The sequence below is a fragment of the Cygnus atratus genome, chromosome 2, assembly GCF_013377495.2.
Source record: "Cygnus atratus isolate AKBS03 ecotype Queensland, Australia chromosome 2, CAtr_DNAZoo_HiC_assembly, whole genome shotgun sequence".
In the NCBI taxonomy this organism is placed as follows: domain Eukaryota; kingdom Metazoa; phylum Chordata; class Aves; order Anseriformes; family Anatidae; genus Cygnus; species Cygnus atratus.
This window is the reverse complement of record NC_066363.1, coordinates 1,700,493-1,719,535: the sequence shown is the minus strand read 5'-3', so window position 1 is coordinate 1,719,535 and position 19,043 is coordinate 1,700,493. Positions and strand designations below refer to the sequence as shown.

Here is a 19,043-nt window from a genome sequence, read left to right as displayed (position 1 = left end):
TTGCTAGAGCCCAAGGGTTCTTCAACCATCCCCATACCACCACTGTCAACCACTAAACCATGTCCCTAAGCACCACGTCCAACCTTTCCTTGAACACCCCCAGGGACGGTGACTCCACCACCTCCCTGGGCAACCCGTACCAGTGCCTGACTGCTCTTTCTGAGAAGAAATGTCTCCTCATTTCCAACCTGAACCTCCCCTGGCGCAACTTGAGGCCAGGGAAGAGAGGGAAGGCAAGATGCCTTTGAAATGTTTGCCCCAAGACAAAATAGGCCTTTGGAAACACAGGAGCCAACAGTGAGAAGGGAAGTGGATGCCCACAAAGCAAGCCCTGAGGAGATGGCCCACTGGTGGTGATTATCTCTGGTGTCTGACCACTGCACACTAGAGCAGACCTAGTTACTACTGTTGTGATCTCACCAGTGGCCTGTTCAATGCATTTCTCTGTTCAGGACTGATGCTTCTGAGGTAGATTCTCCCAAAACAGTCATTCATGGTGATATGTCTTCTTGCCTCTTATTTGCAACTTCATGTACAGTTAACATGTTTCTTTCCTTTATTAACAGTTTTCCACTTGTCCATCTCCACTAGCTTTTTGAACTCCTTTAGCTTTTTATTATTACTGTCTTAATACTACATTTAATTCTCTTAACTGCTGAACTGCTATTATGATTATTTATCAGTACATTTTGTAACAGCTTGTGTATCATGTGGTTGATAATTTTATGTTCTCTCATACCAGTACTCTGGTCCTATAGTAGTGTTCCAATGACTATCTTTCCTCCACTAAATTTTCAAGATGTCTCTTTTAACAATGCATGTTGCTTTAATGGAGTGTTGTTAATTTGGATTTTTTGTTATTTCCTAATGAACTGTACCAGCTTCAGTATTCTTTTATTTTTTCCCACCAAAGGACATAATGGTTGATTGCTTTTTTTTTTTTTTTTCTTTTCAAATGATTTTCCCCCAGAAAATGAGCCAACTTATTCTTGTGTGTTTTTTTCATGCCCCTCAGCTTTCCTTTGCCTCTACTGAGGTTTTTCCAAAAAGCATTTTTTTCCTATTTCCCCATCCCTCACACAGACACAGAAACAACAATGAAACCAGGAGACAAAGAATCCCATGTTTTAATGCAAGAAGCTACAGGACCGACACATGTATATCAGAAAAATTTCCAGTTTGTATTGGGAAAGACATTTTACTTGTTTTATAGGCCAGACTGTTGAAAAGGGAAGATATCCTTGTGGAGAACAGAGAAGGGATCCATTTTAGCATACATTTCATACATCTTTGTTTTGCTTTGTTTTCCCTTTACAGCTCACATATTAAAGGTGGCATCTTCCAAAGCTGAGAAACATATGAAGAATTTTGCATTTGTTGCTGATTGATGGATATTCTATTTTTGCCACTTTTCACCAAAGGCCAAGAGTATTGCTTGCACACGTGAGATTTATACAGTTGTTTTAGTTTCTTTTGTCCCTTACTCTCTTACAGATGTTTTTTTACAAATGCAATAAACACAAAAAGAAAGGTCCAGTTGTTTTGGAAGGAAGAGAGAAAGGGAGAGAAGGGTATAGCTAAGTGACAAATACATTTTTTGATTGACTTAGTGATGAAAGTTCGCTATCCCCTTTCTCCCCTCGCTCTTAAAAAATTGCTGTTTATATTCCATATCAGAAAAAAAATAAATAAAAGACAATGCCCAGGTATTCATGGTTCAGATTCCATGCTTCTTCAGTTTCCTGAGTGTATTGAATCTCCACAAAGGCCATACTCTTTCCATGAAGAAACAAGACAAAAAAAAAACAAAAAACATTTATCCAAATACGGTACATTTTGTAGCTCTGTAATGGGAATCTGGGCTGAAAAATGAGAAGACATTCCAATACATCGAAATCCAAGGCCAGCATCTGGGGTTCTCAGCGCCTGTCTTGTCCTAAAAATAAAACTATTTTTAAGCATCAGAGGAAGAAAGCGGAAACAAACAACACCATCATGAATCAGCCTCAGTCATCTTAATATATCTGTACTCAGCTTACGGGCAGCGAGGCCTGCAGCTGAGAGTCTCTGCCCTATGAATGAAGATGCCAGCTGACATCAGAGATCACACAACATGACAAAAAATCTATAGAGTCATCCCCAACCCTGCAGTCTTAACCTCAACATGCAAATGGTGGATGAAACATGGTAAGCAGTAATATAGAAAGGTGATAGAAACGTGCCAGATGTGAGGCTAGGGTAAAGACTTAGGTTTACAAAAAATATAAATAAATAAATAAATAAATCAACAGTCCAGTTCCTGAGCCACTAGACAGTTTATCCTACTTCTATTTAGAATATCCCTATGCAGATGGGAAATATGCATTAGGCTCCATGGAAATTTTTCCTTCTTTGTACTGGCAGCTGGACTCAGCATCTATGTCCCTTCTTTGAATGAGGTGACTCACTCTGCATGCTCCATCTGACTGGATCTCCTTTAGGTCTGGAAATTGAGCCTTTCTGTAGGCATCTTAAGCTGATGGGAGCCAAGGAAGATTATGTCAGTCAGACAAATTCTAGCATATTCCAGAATTTCTCCTACAGTCACATGAGTTCAAGCCACAGAGCAAAATTCATGTCCCGACACCTTGGCACCTAGAGACACTCGAGATGTTCCAGAGTACCCTGCCTGGCCTCCAGTTGCTATTCCAGCAGACGCAGATCTGTCATGGGCCCTGCATCATATCTGTGAAGCCATGGGTATCTCAGACACTTGGAACATCTCAAACAACACCATGAACCTACAGGTGGGACACTGAGCCCCTGCGAACACAGTGTGGGCTGTCTCTCCAGCTGTACTGCTCTGCTACTTGAGCTTACATGTTTAAAGTTAACTAGGGTATTTTTGTTGGTTGTATATAGGTAAAGTCAATACAGTGTAGTCACAATAACTATGCTCAGAAAATAAAGAAACAGAAAGACATAGTTCAGTTCTTATATTAGAATACAGATCTAGCTTTCAACTAGTATGTGAAAATGACCTAGAAACATAAGCCACTATATTATTGAACAGAGAACCGTAGTCCCACATAGTTCAAAGTCAGAGTTTTGGAATTTGTTTATTATATGCTCTATGGCAAAGGGCCACCACCATTTCAAGGGTAAAGAATGCATTTATCTTCCTCTAAACATGCCAACAACAACACAACAGGGAGTGGAAGATGCCACCCCTGAAAGATGCCCATCATGGCTGACTGGCAAATCAGTGGCACGTTAGTTCTCAATGAATCAGGGAGCTCTCAGCTTCCTCTCCAAACCCATCATAAGCCAAGACACTCTTGCTGGCCCCTGTTCTGCAGCTCCCAGCTTCTTGCCAATTTTACAGCATACCACTTCTCACTTGTCTTCTTCAGTGGCTGACTCTGCCTTAGGTGATTAGGAAGACTTCTGGCATCATAATGAGAATATCCAGTGGCAATGGATTTAGGAAGGGATTAAGGATTGAAAATATCTCTAAACAACAAGCAAGGGTAATGCTAACTGTGGGAATACCCACTATGGCTGTGGGCCAGTCCAGATCTTTGGAACTGAAAACTGGGATCTAGTGCTGGAAAACTGTGTATGTTCAAAGATAAACATTTATAAGAAAGGAAACTGGACCATAATATGAAAAAGCAGTCAGCTTTTTAGGCAGTTTATATTTTGGTCAATTATATCTTGGATCAAATGTCCCAAAGCCCTGGATTTGACTCTTACTTAACTCACTCCCTAGGGTGCCAGTGAGCATAATCAAAAGTCACCACACAGCAGACAGGTCTCAGTGGGATGGGATAATGTCAGCTCCAAAAGCAAAACAAAACCAGGCCTGGTCAAGACTGAGTAGAAAAATAAACCAAAGAAGAAGAAAAGTAACCCAGAATGAATCTGAAAGAAGCCACTGCCTTTCCCACTTTATCAGACACTTTGCAGAATAGATAGAGTTGGTTAACTCTCAAGTCAGACCTTCCCCAAGAGCTGCACTGAGGTAAACAGTGGCAAATGCCAGTTCGAAACAGCTGGCACCTTTTCCAGGAATACAAAAATAAACGGTGACCATACAATACTGGAAATGAAGTTCAGCTCATTTGCAATGGCGAGACTGAGATACCCTTAATGGCACTGTGGTTTGGAGAACACTACTGAATAAAGTCAGAAGATATGCTGGACAAAGCTCATGTCTTTTCCTGGAAAACCAATCCATTTGCCAGGAGAGGTTGGGAGCCAGATTTATGGAAGACCAATAATTATTCTCCAAGTTTAGGCTCAGAGATATAGGCATGCATTACTGCTTATCTATTTGTCTTTATATTTTTGCCCACTCTTTCTCTAGTCAGCTCAATTCTATCTCATTGCATTTTTAGGAAAAGTCTAGGACCAGAGCCTTGTAAGTCGACATCAAAATGTAAATTCTTTGAAGTTTCCAGTTAATCATCAAGGAATGAGCATTTTTCTTTGGAAATCAAATCCTTTTAGGATATATTATGTTGGACTTCTAAACTAAAGGTGTCCAGATTCACCAGACAATTTCAGAAAGTTTACTGATTTGCTGTGCACTTGATAGGATGAATAAACTTTTCTACTTATTCTTGGTCTACTTCCCTATACTGCATGTTGAAAATATTCACACTCATGGATTATTCGTTTACATGTTCCCAAGCCTATCTCAGATGCCAAAACCAAACTAATAGGATATGAAAACAGTACAGAAGAGACTTACCTGGTATTCAGTTAGCCATGATATGTTTCACAAAAGCTGGAAACAAGAGAAAGAGCAGGATCATATATCAACTCCCCTTCATTAAGCCCATTAAGGTCCCACGTATATCAGCTTAGTCATTATTTAAATTCATTCTTCTTATTTCCTCTGATGTAATGAAGATATCATCACTTTGTAAACAACACTCCAGATACCTTGGTGCTAAATGATTTGTAAATCCTTAAGATAATATATATTACAGTGCAGGGTAGTCAGCACTAAGTAGCCAGTGAAAAGGAACACATACATTTGTCAACCCATAGCTTGCTTAATCCCTTAGCTCTGGCTGCAGTATGGAACTGTCTTTCCAAAGTATACAACCATGAGAAACTTTGGGTCATCATCTTGCAAGGTTTCAGCACATTAATACTAAGGCAGGGGGCACTGAAAGTAGCTCTGGAGTGAACCTTCAGAACACACAGCAGGTCACCTAGTTAAGTATCGTGACTATACCACTGCAAGTAAATTCAGGCTTAGAAACAAACAAGTCATTTCAAAGCCAATTGGAACTGTTTTGTGGTTGTTGTTGAAGTTTGGTTGTGTTTTTTTTTTTTGTTGGTGGTGGTTTGTTTTTTTTTACAAAAGGTTTTGGGTTTGATTTTTTTCCATTTTGAAAAAGCATTCATCATAAAAAAGTACTCATGATTTTGAAATTCAAAAGGAAAGAGAGAAACACTTACTACAGCACATTTTTTTCCTTCCCAATAATCTGGCTCTACAACGAATTTCTCTGAATTCACCATAAGTTCACAAGTCATTTGGGTTGGCTAAATCTACAGATATCTACTTATTGGCTACTTATAAGAAAGGTTTCCCTGAGATCAGATCACTAGAATTTGTAAAACAAAGGAGAGCACCGAGCAAAAATATAACAGACTCCATGAAGATGACAGATCGGTTAAATCACCAGACAATACAGCAGTCAGTCACTAGGTAACCTTCAAAGAAGGACTCAAAAGTGTACAGTAACATGAAGATCATGTGTTTATGATCTTTGCTAGAATATTGTATTGTAATGAAGAGTCTGAAGCAAGTAGACTTGCAAGATGCATGAGAGAAACATGGTCCATTTACTCATGACCAAATCCATTCATCCAGGTTTTCTACAAGCAGTGAAATAAACTGAAAGGTCTTTGGAAGGTCTTGTAGAATTCCTAAGTCAGAGGACCAACGAGGATCCATGGATAACTTTTTTTCTTTTTTTTGGCTGAGATTTTGAAAGAAAATTTAACGATTTTGTGTAGGGAACTCTCAAAAGAGTATCTTATTTTGAGATGACAAGGAAATATGGGGTGCAGGTATTAAAAATAGGGAAGAAAAAAAAATAAAAAAGAAAAATCAAAAGAAGACATATCCCTGCTTCCTGAAAAGTCCATGGCTATTCAGCTATGGAAAATGCAAGTAAACTTACTACAGATTCAACATATCAGGTGAACTATAGAGTCTCAATTAACCTAAAATCTGGAAAAGCATGTGTACTTATTATGGGGAGCAAGATTTTCCTTGGATTTAAGTCTTCACAGAAAAATTGCAACAAAACCTTCTAGTACATGACCACTGTTCAGACCAGACTGGTCATACCTACCTTCATAGTTGATACAACCATTGGCATCTTCCTGACCAGCCATTAGCTTATCAACTTCTTCTTCAGTCAACCTTTCACCTGGGGGGAAAGCAAAATGACTGTTCACTACCTCTGACCCCTTCTAAAGAATTTCTAAAGAACAGTTCAAAGAACCAAAGAATACAAAAGAGTGAGACAGAAATATGGGAGAATTTCTCTTCAGCTAATTTGTGGTGCTGACATCTAGGAAAGCTTCTTTTGAACTTGCAAACTGAGAAAATTTGATCTGAAAACCAGAAAGACAGAATAAATATGGAAACCCACACGATATCCTGTTCACATACTCTTTCTTCTAAGAATAAGCTTTCTCTAAGTGCCAAATCCTTAAGGTTTTAGTCAGTCCTTAACCAAGTCCTCACTAAACAAATTCTCAGTAAAGTCACTTTCTAGTATGCCTATGAGTTTGAGGTTCAGGAATATTCCAAGATCATTTTTGGGATCTGTGAATTGAATGAGTGCTCCATTCCATTTAATTTAATTGTCTTAATATTAGGCACCTATTTACCCATAAAGCTTCATTCTTGTTAAACAGCGGGATCAATCCCATAGATCTCTCTATTCTGATATTGAGCACTGATTTTAGGATGAGATCAAATGACTTCTAGAAATGCATGGGAGAAATTCTAAGGTAATTTCAGATGAAATTGTAGAAATGAAAATAAAGTGCATTGGATGTATCCTACTACTTATGTTGTTCCACTTTTACATCACTGATCTCTGACACACAGGAACAAGTCCTCAGCTGATGTAAACCTCTGAAAATTCAACTGATTTATTGAAAATCAAACAGAAAAACATGCCAATTTACAGAATACTTGATTGTGCCTAGGATTTGAGCAATACTAAAAAATACCACTCTAAATATAGCTGTCCTTCAGATTGAAATACTTCCTAAAAATGTTGGAAAATCAGATATTGTCATGTTATTCTGGATTATTGGAAACAGAAGGACAACTTCAAAATCATTTCTTTTAGTACAGTGAAACTAACAAAACTGCCAAGAATGGTTACATTGCCCAATGTAAGCTTAAGTAGGATATCAGTCCTGACTTTTTGTTGTTGTTGTTGTTGTTGTTGTTGTAGGTGGTGGTGAGGATTTCTTGTTTTTTTTCTTTTCTTTTTTTTTTTTTTTCGGTCATCACTGAATTTGTTTCCCAAAATGATTCAAAAGTATCACTGATGAAAATGAAAATAACATTACTTTTTATAGCATTATTATTACATATGTCAACAGAGAAACATGTGTCATGGAACAGAAATCCCTGAGCATAAAAGATTAGGCTTTTTGAATCAATATCCCAGGTCAAAAATGATCATTGGAATCCTTTTATCTAAGTCAAATCTCTTTTGCAATAGGTCATCCTTTTTTAAAAATAGCAGACAAACCCCAGTAGAAAAGGCTGATCTTGAGAAATGCTTACTGGATTCAGACGACAACATTTCAGTGCCTTCTAATTCAAATCTGAAACCTGTCATTAAGTTACATTAAATTTTCTGTCTGCTATTCATTCTGTTTTCATCACTATTCATGAAAAACAGCGTTTCTGAAGTCAAGATTTGAGAAGACAGTGAAATACTAATTCCTCCTTTAAAACCAGAGCTTTTCTATTTCAGAGACAATTCTGTTAAACACATGACTGATAAAAAATGTGCAGAAAAATGGAGACAAATATCATAGGAATAGATGGGTTTTCCATTGTTTGGATAATTTTATGGTCATACAAATATAATATTTATTGGAGAAATAAAGCATTAGAACAAGGAAGGAAGAAAGAAAGGAAGGGGAGGAAAGAAAGAAAGGCAAATATTTGAGTTGTAGGTCAGTGATCTTTTGCTTCATAATTAACAAGATTTTTTTGTCTTTATGTCTGAGGACAATGTGATGACTGAAGTCTTGCCCAGTCATTTGCAACAGAAAAGTCACCGCAAGCTGTACGGGAAAGACCTCGGTGATGGACTTGCATAAGGTTCACCTTACCCAGGGTAGCCAAAACGTGGCGGAGTTCAGCCCCCATCACTGTTCCATTTCCCTCCTTGTCGAACACACGCAGACCTTCCACAAAGTCCTCATAGGTGCCTGTGTCTTTCGTCTTGGCAATATGCTGGAGCATGGGCAGGAAGGTTTCAAAGTCAATCATCTTGGAGTTCATGTCTACAAAGACACAGGTGGAAATTAGTTTTGGTGGATTCTGGGAGAGCTGGGGCATGCAGCATGGGTAGCTTGGAGGAGTAGGAGAACCATGGTAATAAATTCTGGCTAAAGGGGAGAGAGGCACATAGGAATATTTTAAGTACAGATGGAGCAATGGACAGTCAGAGCTGGAAAAAAGAGTTCTGGCAAAGACAAAAATACTTTTTAAACAGACCAATAGACTGATATCTCCTCGTATCTGACACACGCAAATGGCAAGGACAGAAAGTACAGTTAGTAAGGCTTTTGATGCAATATAAAAATATGAACCTAAGCAGAAGACAATAAAAGAGGAGCCCAGTCCTAATATGAAATCAGCTTTGCTTTGCATCCCTGTAAAACAGAGGTGTTTAAAACCATACTGGGACAGGAACTTCAGAGTGAATGGGGGGCATGGCAGGACTGGGGCTGTGAGTCTCATTTTCCTGATTCTTTGCCTTTCAAGAGCATCCTTGGATGTTATAGTCCCTTTTGACTGCTTGTCCCACCTGCCACTGTGCCATTGCCATATCCTGATACATCCCAGTTGTTGAATATGGGCCTATTTGTCAGTTCCCACTAACCTCAGTGAAAGGAAGGGATGGAGAAGTCATCTAGAAAATGCCTGAATGTGGATATGGTCCAGGAGAGATTTCCTTTGCTCTGAACACATTTCCTGTGCATGGTGAATGTTGAAGGGAGATATAATCGCAGTCATTGCAGTGCATCTAACATATACTTTTGTAGAACAGATTGTGTCCTTACTTTCAGTCTATCCTTTTGTTCCTTTAGATGTCTTCAAAATGTCTGAGTTTTTAGTAAACACAAGTGAATGTCTGTCACCAAAGCAATTTTAAAAGGTAAAAACATGTAATTGTAAAACATATTGACACACATTGGCCATCAAATGAATTCAGTCTCCTAAATTTGAGACAATTATATTGACAGACAGATCTCTTTTTTCCTTGATTACTTTTCTGCTAGAGATTTTCAGAGGCTGTTCCATACCCTTCAGTGTTTCACATTTAATCTTTCCATTAAAAAAAGGAGACCTCATCTGCTTCATCATTAATTCTTGGAGAGATGTTTTTCAAAATGAAGACAAAGGAGGAAACCAACCTTCTGGTTTGGGTCTGCCAAGAACTTTCATGACCTCTGCCTGGGTTGGATTCTGCCCCAAAGCTCTCAAGACATCTCCGCACTGTGCGTATGTGATTTTCATCTCAGATTTGGGAGTCCGGTCAAAGAGTGAGAAGGCTTCCTTAAATTCTGAAAGAAAACAAGATAGAAAGAAATGCATGCCATGCTCCCTCAGATAAAGTCAAAGCAAGCCTAGACCTTCCCCCTAATTAACCCAGCATGACCTTTTTATTTTGCAGTTTGGGAACAAGTTTGATGAGCTTTGCTGTTGCTGTTATCGGCAATGTTTGTGTTCCTCCTCCCCTGCGCTTTCCGGTTCAACCAGGGAATGGAATCAGAGAGGTCAAATGCTTTTCTCATGGTATCTCCGTCTCAGCTAGCATCAGAAAGTGCAGAAAACCTCACAGAGATGGTTGGCCTTGAGATCTTTCCAGTCCAGCAGAAGTACTCAGGATGGCGCAGAATTCAATAGCAGTTCCGCTCATTAGCTAACTGGATATTGTATTCAGCATTACACACTTGGTGAGCACTGATGGCCCACCGATGAAGGATCACCTGCATTAGCACGTAACAAGATATGCCATGATAAACTAGGAGAATAATCACACAACAGTATGTTGTTGGGGTAAGGTGAATGTATATTGAAAACCTATAATCGATCGTTTATGTTTAATAATGCCAAGGAACAGATCTAAAAGAATCCTCTGATTTTTCTTTCTTCCAGCACCAGATCCACTTGTGTCTGGAAAATTCAGGTTTGTTATGCTGTCAGGTACTGAGGCCAGACCAGATCTCGTGTGGAGATGCAATCATTCACTCCTGCTTTCTGCACTCCTGCTTTTCATCTGCCTGCTTTCCTTTGTGTGCCCAAGCAGAGCCCTTCCCCTTGCAAGACAACCAGGCCTCCATCTTCGTGGGCATATCTTCATTTCGTCTACCCAAAGAGTGAATCCTTTACCCCTGCAAGCAGCAGTACCCTGACAAGAGCAGTCCCATGGAAGAGGGTCCCTGTTCTTCCACTAATTAATGGGGACAGGCAGGGTGCCAGGACAGACCCTCAGACACTCGAGTTGCCCAGGTCTGCCCCTCTCTTCTGGAGCTGCAGACACATGGCAGACAGGAGCAGCTCAGGGTGCAAGCTGCTGTCCTTTACCAAACACATTGCATGGTGAGTGGTCTATGAGTGATCACAAATATCCCTTTGGATTTAAGCTGGGAATCTGCACTTTGTCCTGCTGTTATTCTTCTGAATTTTCCCTCCCACTCTCCGAACACAATGAGGCTATCTTTCTTTCCTAGATCTTGAGCCATTCATTTATTCAGCCACTCATTCTGTATGCTGGATTTTCTCCATCTTTCTCTTCTCAATTTCTTATCCTCCTGATTATTCCCTTCTCCCCGTTCTTTCTTTTTCTTCTTATTTCCCTTTCTCCTCCTTTCTTCCAGTGCTGCTGTTTTTCCTCCCTCCCTCCCTCCTTCCTCCCTCCTTTTTCATTTTTATCATTCCATTCATATTCTACTCATTTCCTTCCTCGTCCAATACTTGCAAGGAAGGATCCAATTTTCTCATTTTGGACTAATCAACACTCCCCTTCTTTTCTTTGCATTCTGCACTTTGCTTTCCCTTGCTTTCTCTCCCTGCCTCTCTCTCAGAGGATCTTTGCCTCCCCCGTCCCCAGCTGGAGCCCAGGTCCCACCAGCAGCCCTCACTCCAGCAGAGGGCAATAGTGGATTTTCATGGGCTCCTTGCTGGCAGGAGAAGGGGGCCAGAGCCCACTCCCAGCAACCTCCCTTCTCTGGGGGTCTCAGCAGCCAAGGTGGATGGGAAAAACAGGAGCTACTCATCTGCCTGCGACCTACCTGGTCCCAGAGCCCAGCTGCCTGAGCACCCTTTGCTCCACCTCCCAGAGGCTCACAGTTCATCACAGTCACTGACAGCTCACGTCTCTCTCTCTCAATTTAAATTCAGACGTAATCATCTCTGACCAGAGCATTGGCCTGTGGGCTTGGAAACTCCATTTTGTCAACATGCAGAAGCCTTTTTGCTTTTATTTTTTTATTTGCTTTTGCATTTGCTGGCTTAATGCAAGTTTCCATCAAAGCAATGAAACCAGCATGGCTATGGTCTCCTTTGTCCTCTCGCTAGCCATTAAACCACTGGCAGGAGCAATTTATATTTTCATATGCCTAATTACTACCTATCTTCTCATGTTGAATAGCTCATATTCTTCTCTTTTCAGAAGAGGCCAGGAATTCAGTTTCATAAATACACATTGCCAGAACCACTGAACCTCACTGGCAGGGTAGGCAGTAGGACATGTAAGGATGGATGTGTAACACATGGCTTCACCCAAAGACCATCCTTCCTCCTCTGACAGCAACATTTGGGGGGCTACCCTAACACCGACTCCTTGCAGCGAAGTAAGTCTGGCACAGCAACATCTTTTCCTTAGCAAAGGAAACAGGTTCACAATATCCTAGAAGGTACAGATTGAAAAGGCCTTAAAAAAACTGTTATCTCTTTCTCCTCCACCATGGAATCAGCAATATCTAACACACAGGGTGGATTTCATACTGAGCTAAGTTCAGCTGACTAACAGGGAAGTATCTAGTCCCAGTGAAACAGCTAGGTCCCCATCTGGTCAACAGATAGAGAGAATGTTATTATACAGTAGAGGGTTAAAAAGAAAAATAAATAAATTAATTAATTAATTAAATACAAAAACCAAAACAACAACAAACATAAAGGTATGACAGGTGACTTTGACCTCCTGATGACTTTCTGAAAAAAGCTTGACGAACCTAAAAGTGCAATACAGATCTGAAAATGAACACAGTACAAAAACAGTGCAACTGGAATGTAGAAGAAAGGAAGAGATGGAGATATTGTAAGTCTGAGAAAGGAGAGAATGGAAAGGAGAAAACAAATTGAAAAGGCAACAATCTAGAGCTCCCATGAGCCCCACTTCTCAAGTCTGGCCAGCAGCCAGTATAACAGCTATATATTATGGGAAGTGGTGTTTGTTTCCTGACCTGTGTTTTTAACACAAAATAAAACAGTCTCAAGAACTGGGATGATGATTGCCCACTTTGTTAAACTGGTAGCTCACTTCCTGACAAGGTTTTCAAAGGTGCAGACTAGTATAGAGGACAGTGCATGCTAGGGACAACCTGGGAGCAACTGTGGGCTATGCCACAGATATAATGCCACACCTGAAACATCTGAACTCTATCTATGAGTGAGTATCTGTCCATCTTCAAGCAATCTGTCTGTCTCTTCCTCTATGAACCCAAGAACCTTCTAAAGGTCAGGAGAGAAAAAAAAAAAAAAAAAAAAAAAAGAACCAAAAGAGGCAGGGAGGAAAGGCATTGAGGAACTGACTGATAAGCAGTGCTTTTTTGCTCATTCCCCAGGTGACATTCAGACCGTTAAGTGCTCTTTCCAGTGATTCATGGCAGAACTGATGAAACAGCTGTGGGGTTAACTGTAGGTGTGCTTAGTGTCATTCCCTGGTGCTAGTACACAATATAACTTTCTGTTATCCTGCTGTGGCTGACATGCAGGTCTCCCTGCATTTCTCACACAGATGATGTTATCTGCTTCCTGCCTCATGGCTTTTCCTTTGATGCTACAAGGATATCCTATTTCACAAATCCCAGATTCCCAGCTTTGCTCAGCGTGTACAGATAGATCAGACAGCAGCACAGGCTGCTGTAAGAAAGAAAATGCACATTTCTGTTTCTAGAGACTGTCTACACCTGCTCCAGACCTGCCACCTTTTATGGCAGCCCTGGAATTGTTCCAGATTTGCCTTTTCCAAGCCATTCCAATGGGCTGATGACCTTTTTCTTTTTTTTTTTTTTTTTTTTTCCTGATTCATCCTATTCTTTTCCCATTTTTTGGTAGAGCCTCTAGAGCTTATTCTCCTCAGGGGAAGAGAAATAAAGCATAGACACTGGGAGGGTCCTATCCAATCCCCAAGGCATTATCTGATCAGCAATCCAGCTGTTCTGTGATGCTGGAATAACTCAAAGGTCTGTGGCTCAGAACTGGGCCTCTCCTGTCATTCTCCCATGATTTTGGGACTGGAAAAGGGGAAGTTTCCCAAAAACTAGCAGTTGCCTCTAATCATAAGTTATTTTTGACCCATTGTTAGAAGACAGGAACTAAAGTCATGAAGAGGTGCTTGAAAATCCAAAGATAATATTGGAAGTTTGTAGCAAAGCCTCAGTCTCTGAGGAATTAAGACATTTGGTTCCAGTTCATAAAGTGCTTCCTTCTGTATCTCCTTCCTCTGAATCAACCTGACTGGATGGTCTGTGATTTTTTTCATCTGTTCTAATTAATTCATTTTCTGATACCATCTTTCATAGGCTCTACCAAGCTCTTCCAAGAGTTTAGAGACCAAAGCAAAACTCTGCCAGATGTTTGACTCCATCTATCAATTATTCTTGAAGTAACAAGCAGACTGGTAGTTGAGGGAAAAGAAGACAGTTGCAGCAAACAGTGTTCCCAGGACTTCGTGCATGAGGTTTCAGTATCATTTTCTTGGGCTGGGACAAAGGGCTCAGAAACTAATGCTGATATTTTCCTTTGAAAGAAAAACCATCATCACTGTCATTATTTGACGGTTTCTGGAGAGCTGTCACAAAACTGTAGCAAATTAAATTCTGATTGAATACAGGGAAAAGTTCTCAAAAGCATGGTCAGGAGACTTTCTCTTGAAAGTACTTATATTTTATTGGTGGGTTTTCTTAACTAAAAAGCATATCTTTGGACTGAGGTTTGGAGGGGTGAATTGTTTATTTCATTTTTGTGTTTGCCTCCTTGGCAGAGGAGCTGATGTTTCCTTTAATGAAATAAGTGCCTGATTTGCATGGTGCATGACTTTCCTCCTTTTCCTTTGACCAACATAATAGAGGATTTGGAGGAGGGACAGAACAGGAGCAGAACCATGAGTTAAAGCACAGCTGTCTCAAGGGAGCTCCAATACCCACACCCATGTACATCCCAGTGGTTGCCAGCACCTGCCAATGATGGCATTTACTCTGCACGGAAGAGAAGCAAATCTTTCTCACCTTCGATCTGATCAGGGGTGAATTCAACCTGGAAGAGACAAAAAATAACAGCCAGATGAAAACAGAAAAATGAAGCAAATAAGGAGAGCCCTTGCTTAATATCTCTGTATGGATGCTTGAAAGTGACTTTTGCATAAATCCAATAAAATAATTTTATAGAACCTGTAGATATTTCTTCTTTCCTCCTTCATTTTCCCTTACGAATCAGCCCCACCTTTAGCACTAAACAGCTGCAGATACCTATTTTCCATTCTTCTGCTTCTCCTCTGTTTCTCCTGTAACTTCTTTCCCCTATCCCTACTTACTCCCCTACCACTGGTGCCCTCTCCAGAGATGATCATAGCAGCACTGCGGTAAATCCCAGGCCACTTACCTAAAAGGGTTTCACCTCTTCACATGGGGATATGCTATCCATCGTCTTTCTCAGTAGAAGAACTAGGGGTATCAAGAGAAACTGGACCAAGTCAGGCTCAAAGTAAAGTGAGGGAAGTGGTTCTTCGCTCTTGCAGTTTAATTGTGAAAATCTAGTCATGGGACACTGTAGGTGCTCATGGTCTACATGTGTGTAAAGGGTCACAGGACCACTTCTTGGAAGAGAAAGCCATTCAAGGAGTACCAAATGCACAGAAATACTTAGTTCAGGAAGTCACAGTTTGAGTTTTAGGAAAGGGTTTGGGGGGAGTTTTGCCTTGTTCTTGTACCTTTTCTTAAAGCATGCTCTAATATGGTCAGCTCTCAGGGTCTGTCTCTGATTCTGCCATCTGCCTCTTGTATTCTCACCATCACATATTTCCTCCTGTTCCCTAACTTTTAGAGATGTTCTGCTCCCTCTTTTTACATGGCACTGTCCTTTTGCAGCTCTGAACTCCAGAAACACCCCAATAGGCCCATGAGGTGTTACTGAGCTCAAATACAAAAGAAGAAAACACGCTGACAGAATGTGACATCCAAGTTTCTGAATGAGCAGGCATAAGTCATCAATGAGAATTTATGCCATATTGCAGTCTGGCTCCCAGGCTTCTGTTAGGTTTGTTTTGAGACAAAGCACAAGGGTCTACAACAATGGTGGGATTCAAACCCACGTAGTCAAAGCACATTGGATTAGTAGTCCATTGCTATAACCAGTCTGCTGCCAACAGATGTGACAAGGCACAGTTTACCACATATAATTACAAGAAATTGCATAGGATGGCTGGAAAGAAAAAAGAAAATCCAGACATTAGCACCCTAATGGGAAGGATGGTGCCCTTGGATGCATCCCTTCTACCCAATTCCTTGATTGGGGGTGTGGTCCTAACTTTTTAATATAATATTTATATTTTTTATATTATATATTTATATATATTTATATAACTGGTGCAGTTTTTATGTCCTTCCAAATGCGTTTGTCAGAGAAGTAGGGAGATTGATGCTCTAAAAGAAAAGCTCCACTCACCCCAGTAAATAGTTTTTTCTGCCTACAGGGAGTCAGCTACACCTGCCTCTTGGGGAATACCAATGTAATTGGCATCTCTGCTGACAGGGACATTCCCGTAAAGCAGGAAGATGTACAGAATGACTTTATGGTGAATACATAAATGAAGAGAAACCGTATTCTGATATGCACAAATTTGCATGGAAATATACACATATCATACACAAATATATTTGGGTCTACTTTTCTTTTTGAAGCTGTCCACCTCTCATTGCTTAATACCATATTTTATTCTTTGCCAGCAAAGCAGCCAACATCATAGTGAGACCCTTAAAAGCAAACTTCATTCTTCACTCAAGGTGAAATGCAATGTGACACAACCCTTCATCATCTAGTTGGGATTTCTCGCTCTTAAAGGGTGGAACTGCTGTAGCTCCCTAACCCTGCTGCCAGGACATCCATGACATGGCATGACAACACCAATTCCAACTCAGGATATTCTATGATTCTATTATTCTATGATTTCTTTCTTCCACCAGGGTCTCTGTGGACAGCTCCCAGGTGGTTTTCTGTCTCCAGATACCCTAAGCCGCACAAGGAGCTCTAGCACTCATAGGATAGGACAAAATGAGTGTCTACAGGGCAGCTGCAGACAGCCCCAAACTCACTCTACCCATGCATATCATTGCCCAGTGAGTAACACAGTTAGGGATCTCCTTCCAGGCAGCTCTGATTTTCTGTCACGACTGGTGGCTGAGAAGGTCCCTGACCCTCTTGCAGAGTATACTGCATCAGCTGCTGGAATATCTGGGGATGGCCACTCTTGAAGACAGGGTATTTGGTGCAGAGGGATTTACTGGTTTCACTTGTCTTCGTAGAAAATGGCAGAAGACATTTACTTAGGTAACTCATTTAAGCACTGAAACAGCTCTAATCCCTTGGACCCACACATATTCCCTCCCAGCCCTGCTGTACCATGTGCGTTTCTCTCTCCGTACCATGGTGTTTCTGAGCATATTTTGGTTCAGGAGAAGAAAAACAAGACAACATCTGGTGGTCTTGGAAGACAAGACTGACGACTAATCCTGCAATTGTTGAAAACCAGACGACTGCTTTTGTGCCTGCCCTCTTCCGTCCTTATCTGAACTAGCTCATTCAGGAGATTATCGCTTTGTTTGCAATTCTCAGTCATAATTTACCTTGAACAAAATCCAATTAATAACATAGTTGCCTAAGAAGTATCCAGGAGGCTGTCTGGAAGGAAGCATTTAGGAAACACTAGTAAGGAGTCCCCAAAAGAATAGTGATGCTCTTTCCTTTTCTAACACACAGATGGATCCAAACAATTTTTTTTCATGAAGATTATAATCACCTAGATGAGGTCCTATCCCAAATCCACACACCTCATTTTAATTAGAAATAAATGCCCATTTGGGAACACATTTAAACATGTGCATTGTCAGCAGACGGCCTTACAATCAGTGTGTCTAATTATATAAATCTTTGAGAATTTGACTGAATCTAATTGCATATTGAGTTTATTTAGGCATCAATAGCCCTTGTGGGTAAAACAAGGCCAGAGCTGTTGGCAATTCATATTTAAATCACTGTGATGGATTGTTCCTGGGAAAGAATTAATCTCAGCTGCACTTAGATGGAGTTAGAGAGAGAAGTATCAGACATCTCACGTTCCATTTATACCAGCAGAGAGGAATGGGCACTTCTAGGGTGTGATCAGACTTGGCTTAGCGTGTGTGCTTGGGGAGGAGACGAATCATGCCCTCATTTTCTCTGAGCGGATCAATCAGTTCTATAATGAGGACAAAAAGAGCACAGATGGAGATGTCCTTTCCTGATCTGGTGAATCCCACCCAGAAAGCATGAGCTGGCCCTTTGGCAGGCTGCAGGCCAGGAGAAACTGCCAGAGTGAAAAAAAAAAAAAAAAAAAAAAAAGGGATGCCTGCAAATTGCCATGGCTGGATCAAAGGGAAACGTTTAGCTGAAAGGCTGAGCATGCCTCACCTCTAATCACAGCCCCTAGCAAACCACCCAGAGCTGGAGGACCATGCATGATAGCTGACAGGGCAGTGGCAAAGAGTTTGACCAGACCTACCACCCAGGCACGGCTTCCTCTCAGGAAAGCTGCAGAGATGTGTGGGTGGTGGCTGCTGCTATTTTCTCCCCTCTCAGCACATACCACCATGGAGTTGAAGGGAAAGGCAAGTCATCATTTAGCCGGCCACAAGGTATCTTTGAGAATGGATGGAATTAACTCGGGCTATATTTAGATTGAAGATGGTTTGGTTTCCCCTCTCCTCTCCCTCAGAATGGCGTGGAGCACACAAGACTAAAGCCATCTCCATGCAGTAAGAGCAAAAGCATAGCTATCCATGCAAGACCACTGCCCCAGAGACCCCAGACAAGAGGGATCCAGAAGACAGGCTGTAAAAATGGGGTCACATTAAGGCAATCAGTGGACAAAGGACCCCTAGTGCATTGCAGCCACAGACAGTGGCCCCATATCCCTGCTCAGAGGCAGCCCTGTTTCTGCTGGCCTATTGCAGCAGGCTTGCTATGGGGTGAAAGCCCCCACCAGTAGCTCTGATGCCCAGACCCACCCGTGTCCCCAGGCACATACACAGTTTCACAGCAGCTCAGACAACAGCATATCCCTCTTCACCCAAAGCTGGAGGCTGCAAAAGACACTCACAGGCTAAGTGTAACTTCGCTTTCGCAGATAGGCTTCACATTTTCCAGCTCCTTGGATGTAAGCTAGGATGACTGCGCTTGGGGGTTTGATTGTTTGTTTGTTTGCTTGCTTTTAAAATGCTGACACTACAGA

The 19,043-nt window shown here is 41.1% G+C and overlaps 1 protein-coding gene across 3 annotated transcripts in view; it reads right to left on the bottom strand.

The window, feature by feature from the left end:
- Window positions 1–1,109: 1,109 nt before the first annotated feature.
- Window positions 1,110–19,043, bottom strand: part of MYL3 (myosin light chain 3) — a 151,995-nt gene continuing 134,061 nt past the window's right edge. For all 3 annotated transcript variants that reach the window (XM_035554383.2, XM_035554382.2, XM_035554381.2), the window contains 6 exons: window positions 14,788–14,815; window positions 9,688–9,837; window positions 8,377–8,550; window positions 6,360–6,437; window positions 4,736–4,771; window positions 1,110–1,936 (listed from right to left, as the gene is read on the bottom strand). In XM_035554383.2, coding sequence (XP_035410276.1) covers window positions 4,743–4,771; window positions 6,360–6,437; window positions 8,377–8,550; window positions 9,688–9,837; window positions 14,788–14,815 — 459 coding nt within the window. In that variant the 3' untranslated portion in view covers window positions 1,110–1,936; window positions 4,736–4,742. The remainder of the gene's footprint in view (window positions 1,937–4,735; window positions 4,772–6,359; window positions 6,438–8,376; window positions 8,551–9,687; window positions 9,838–14,787; window positions 14,816–19,043) is intronic.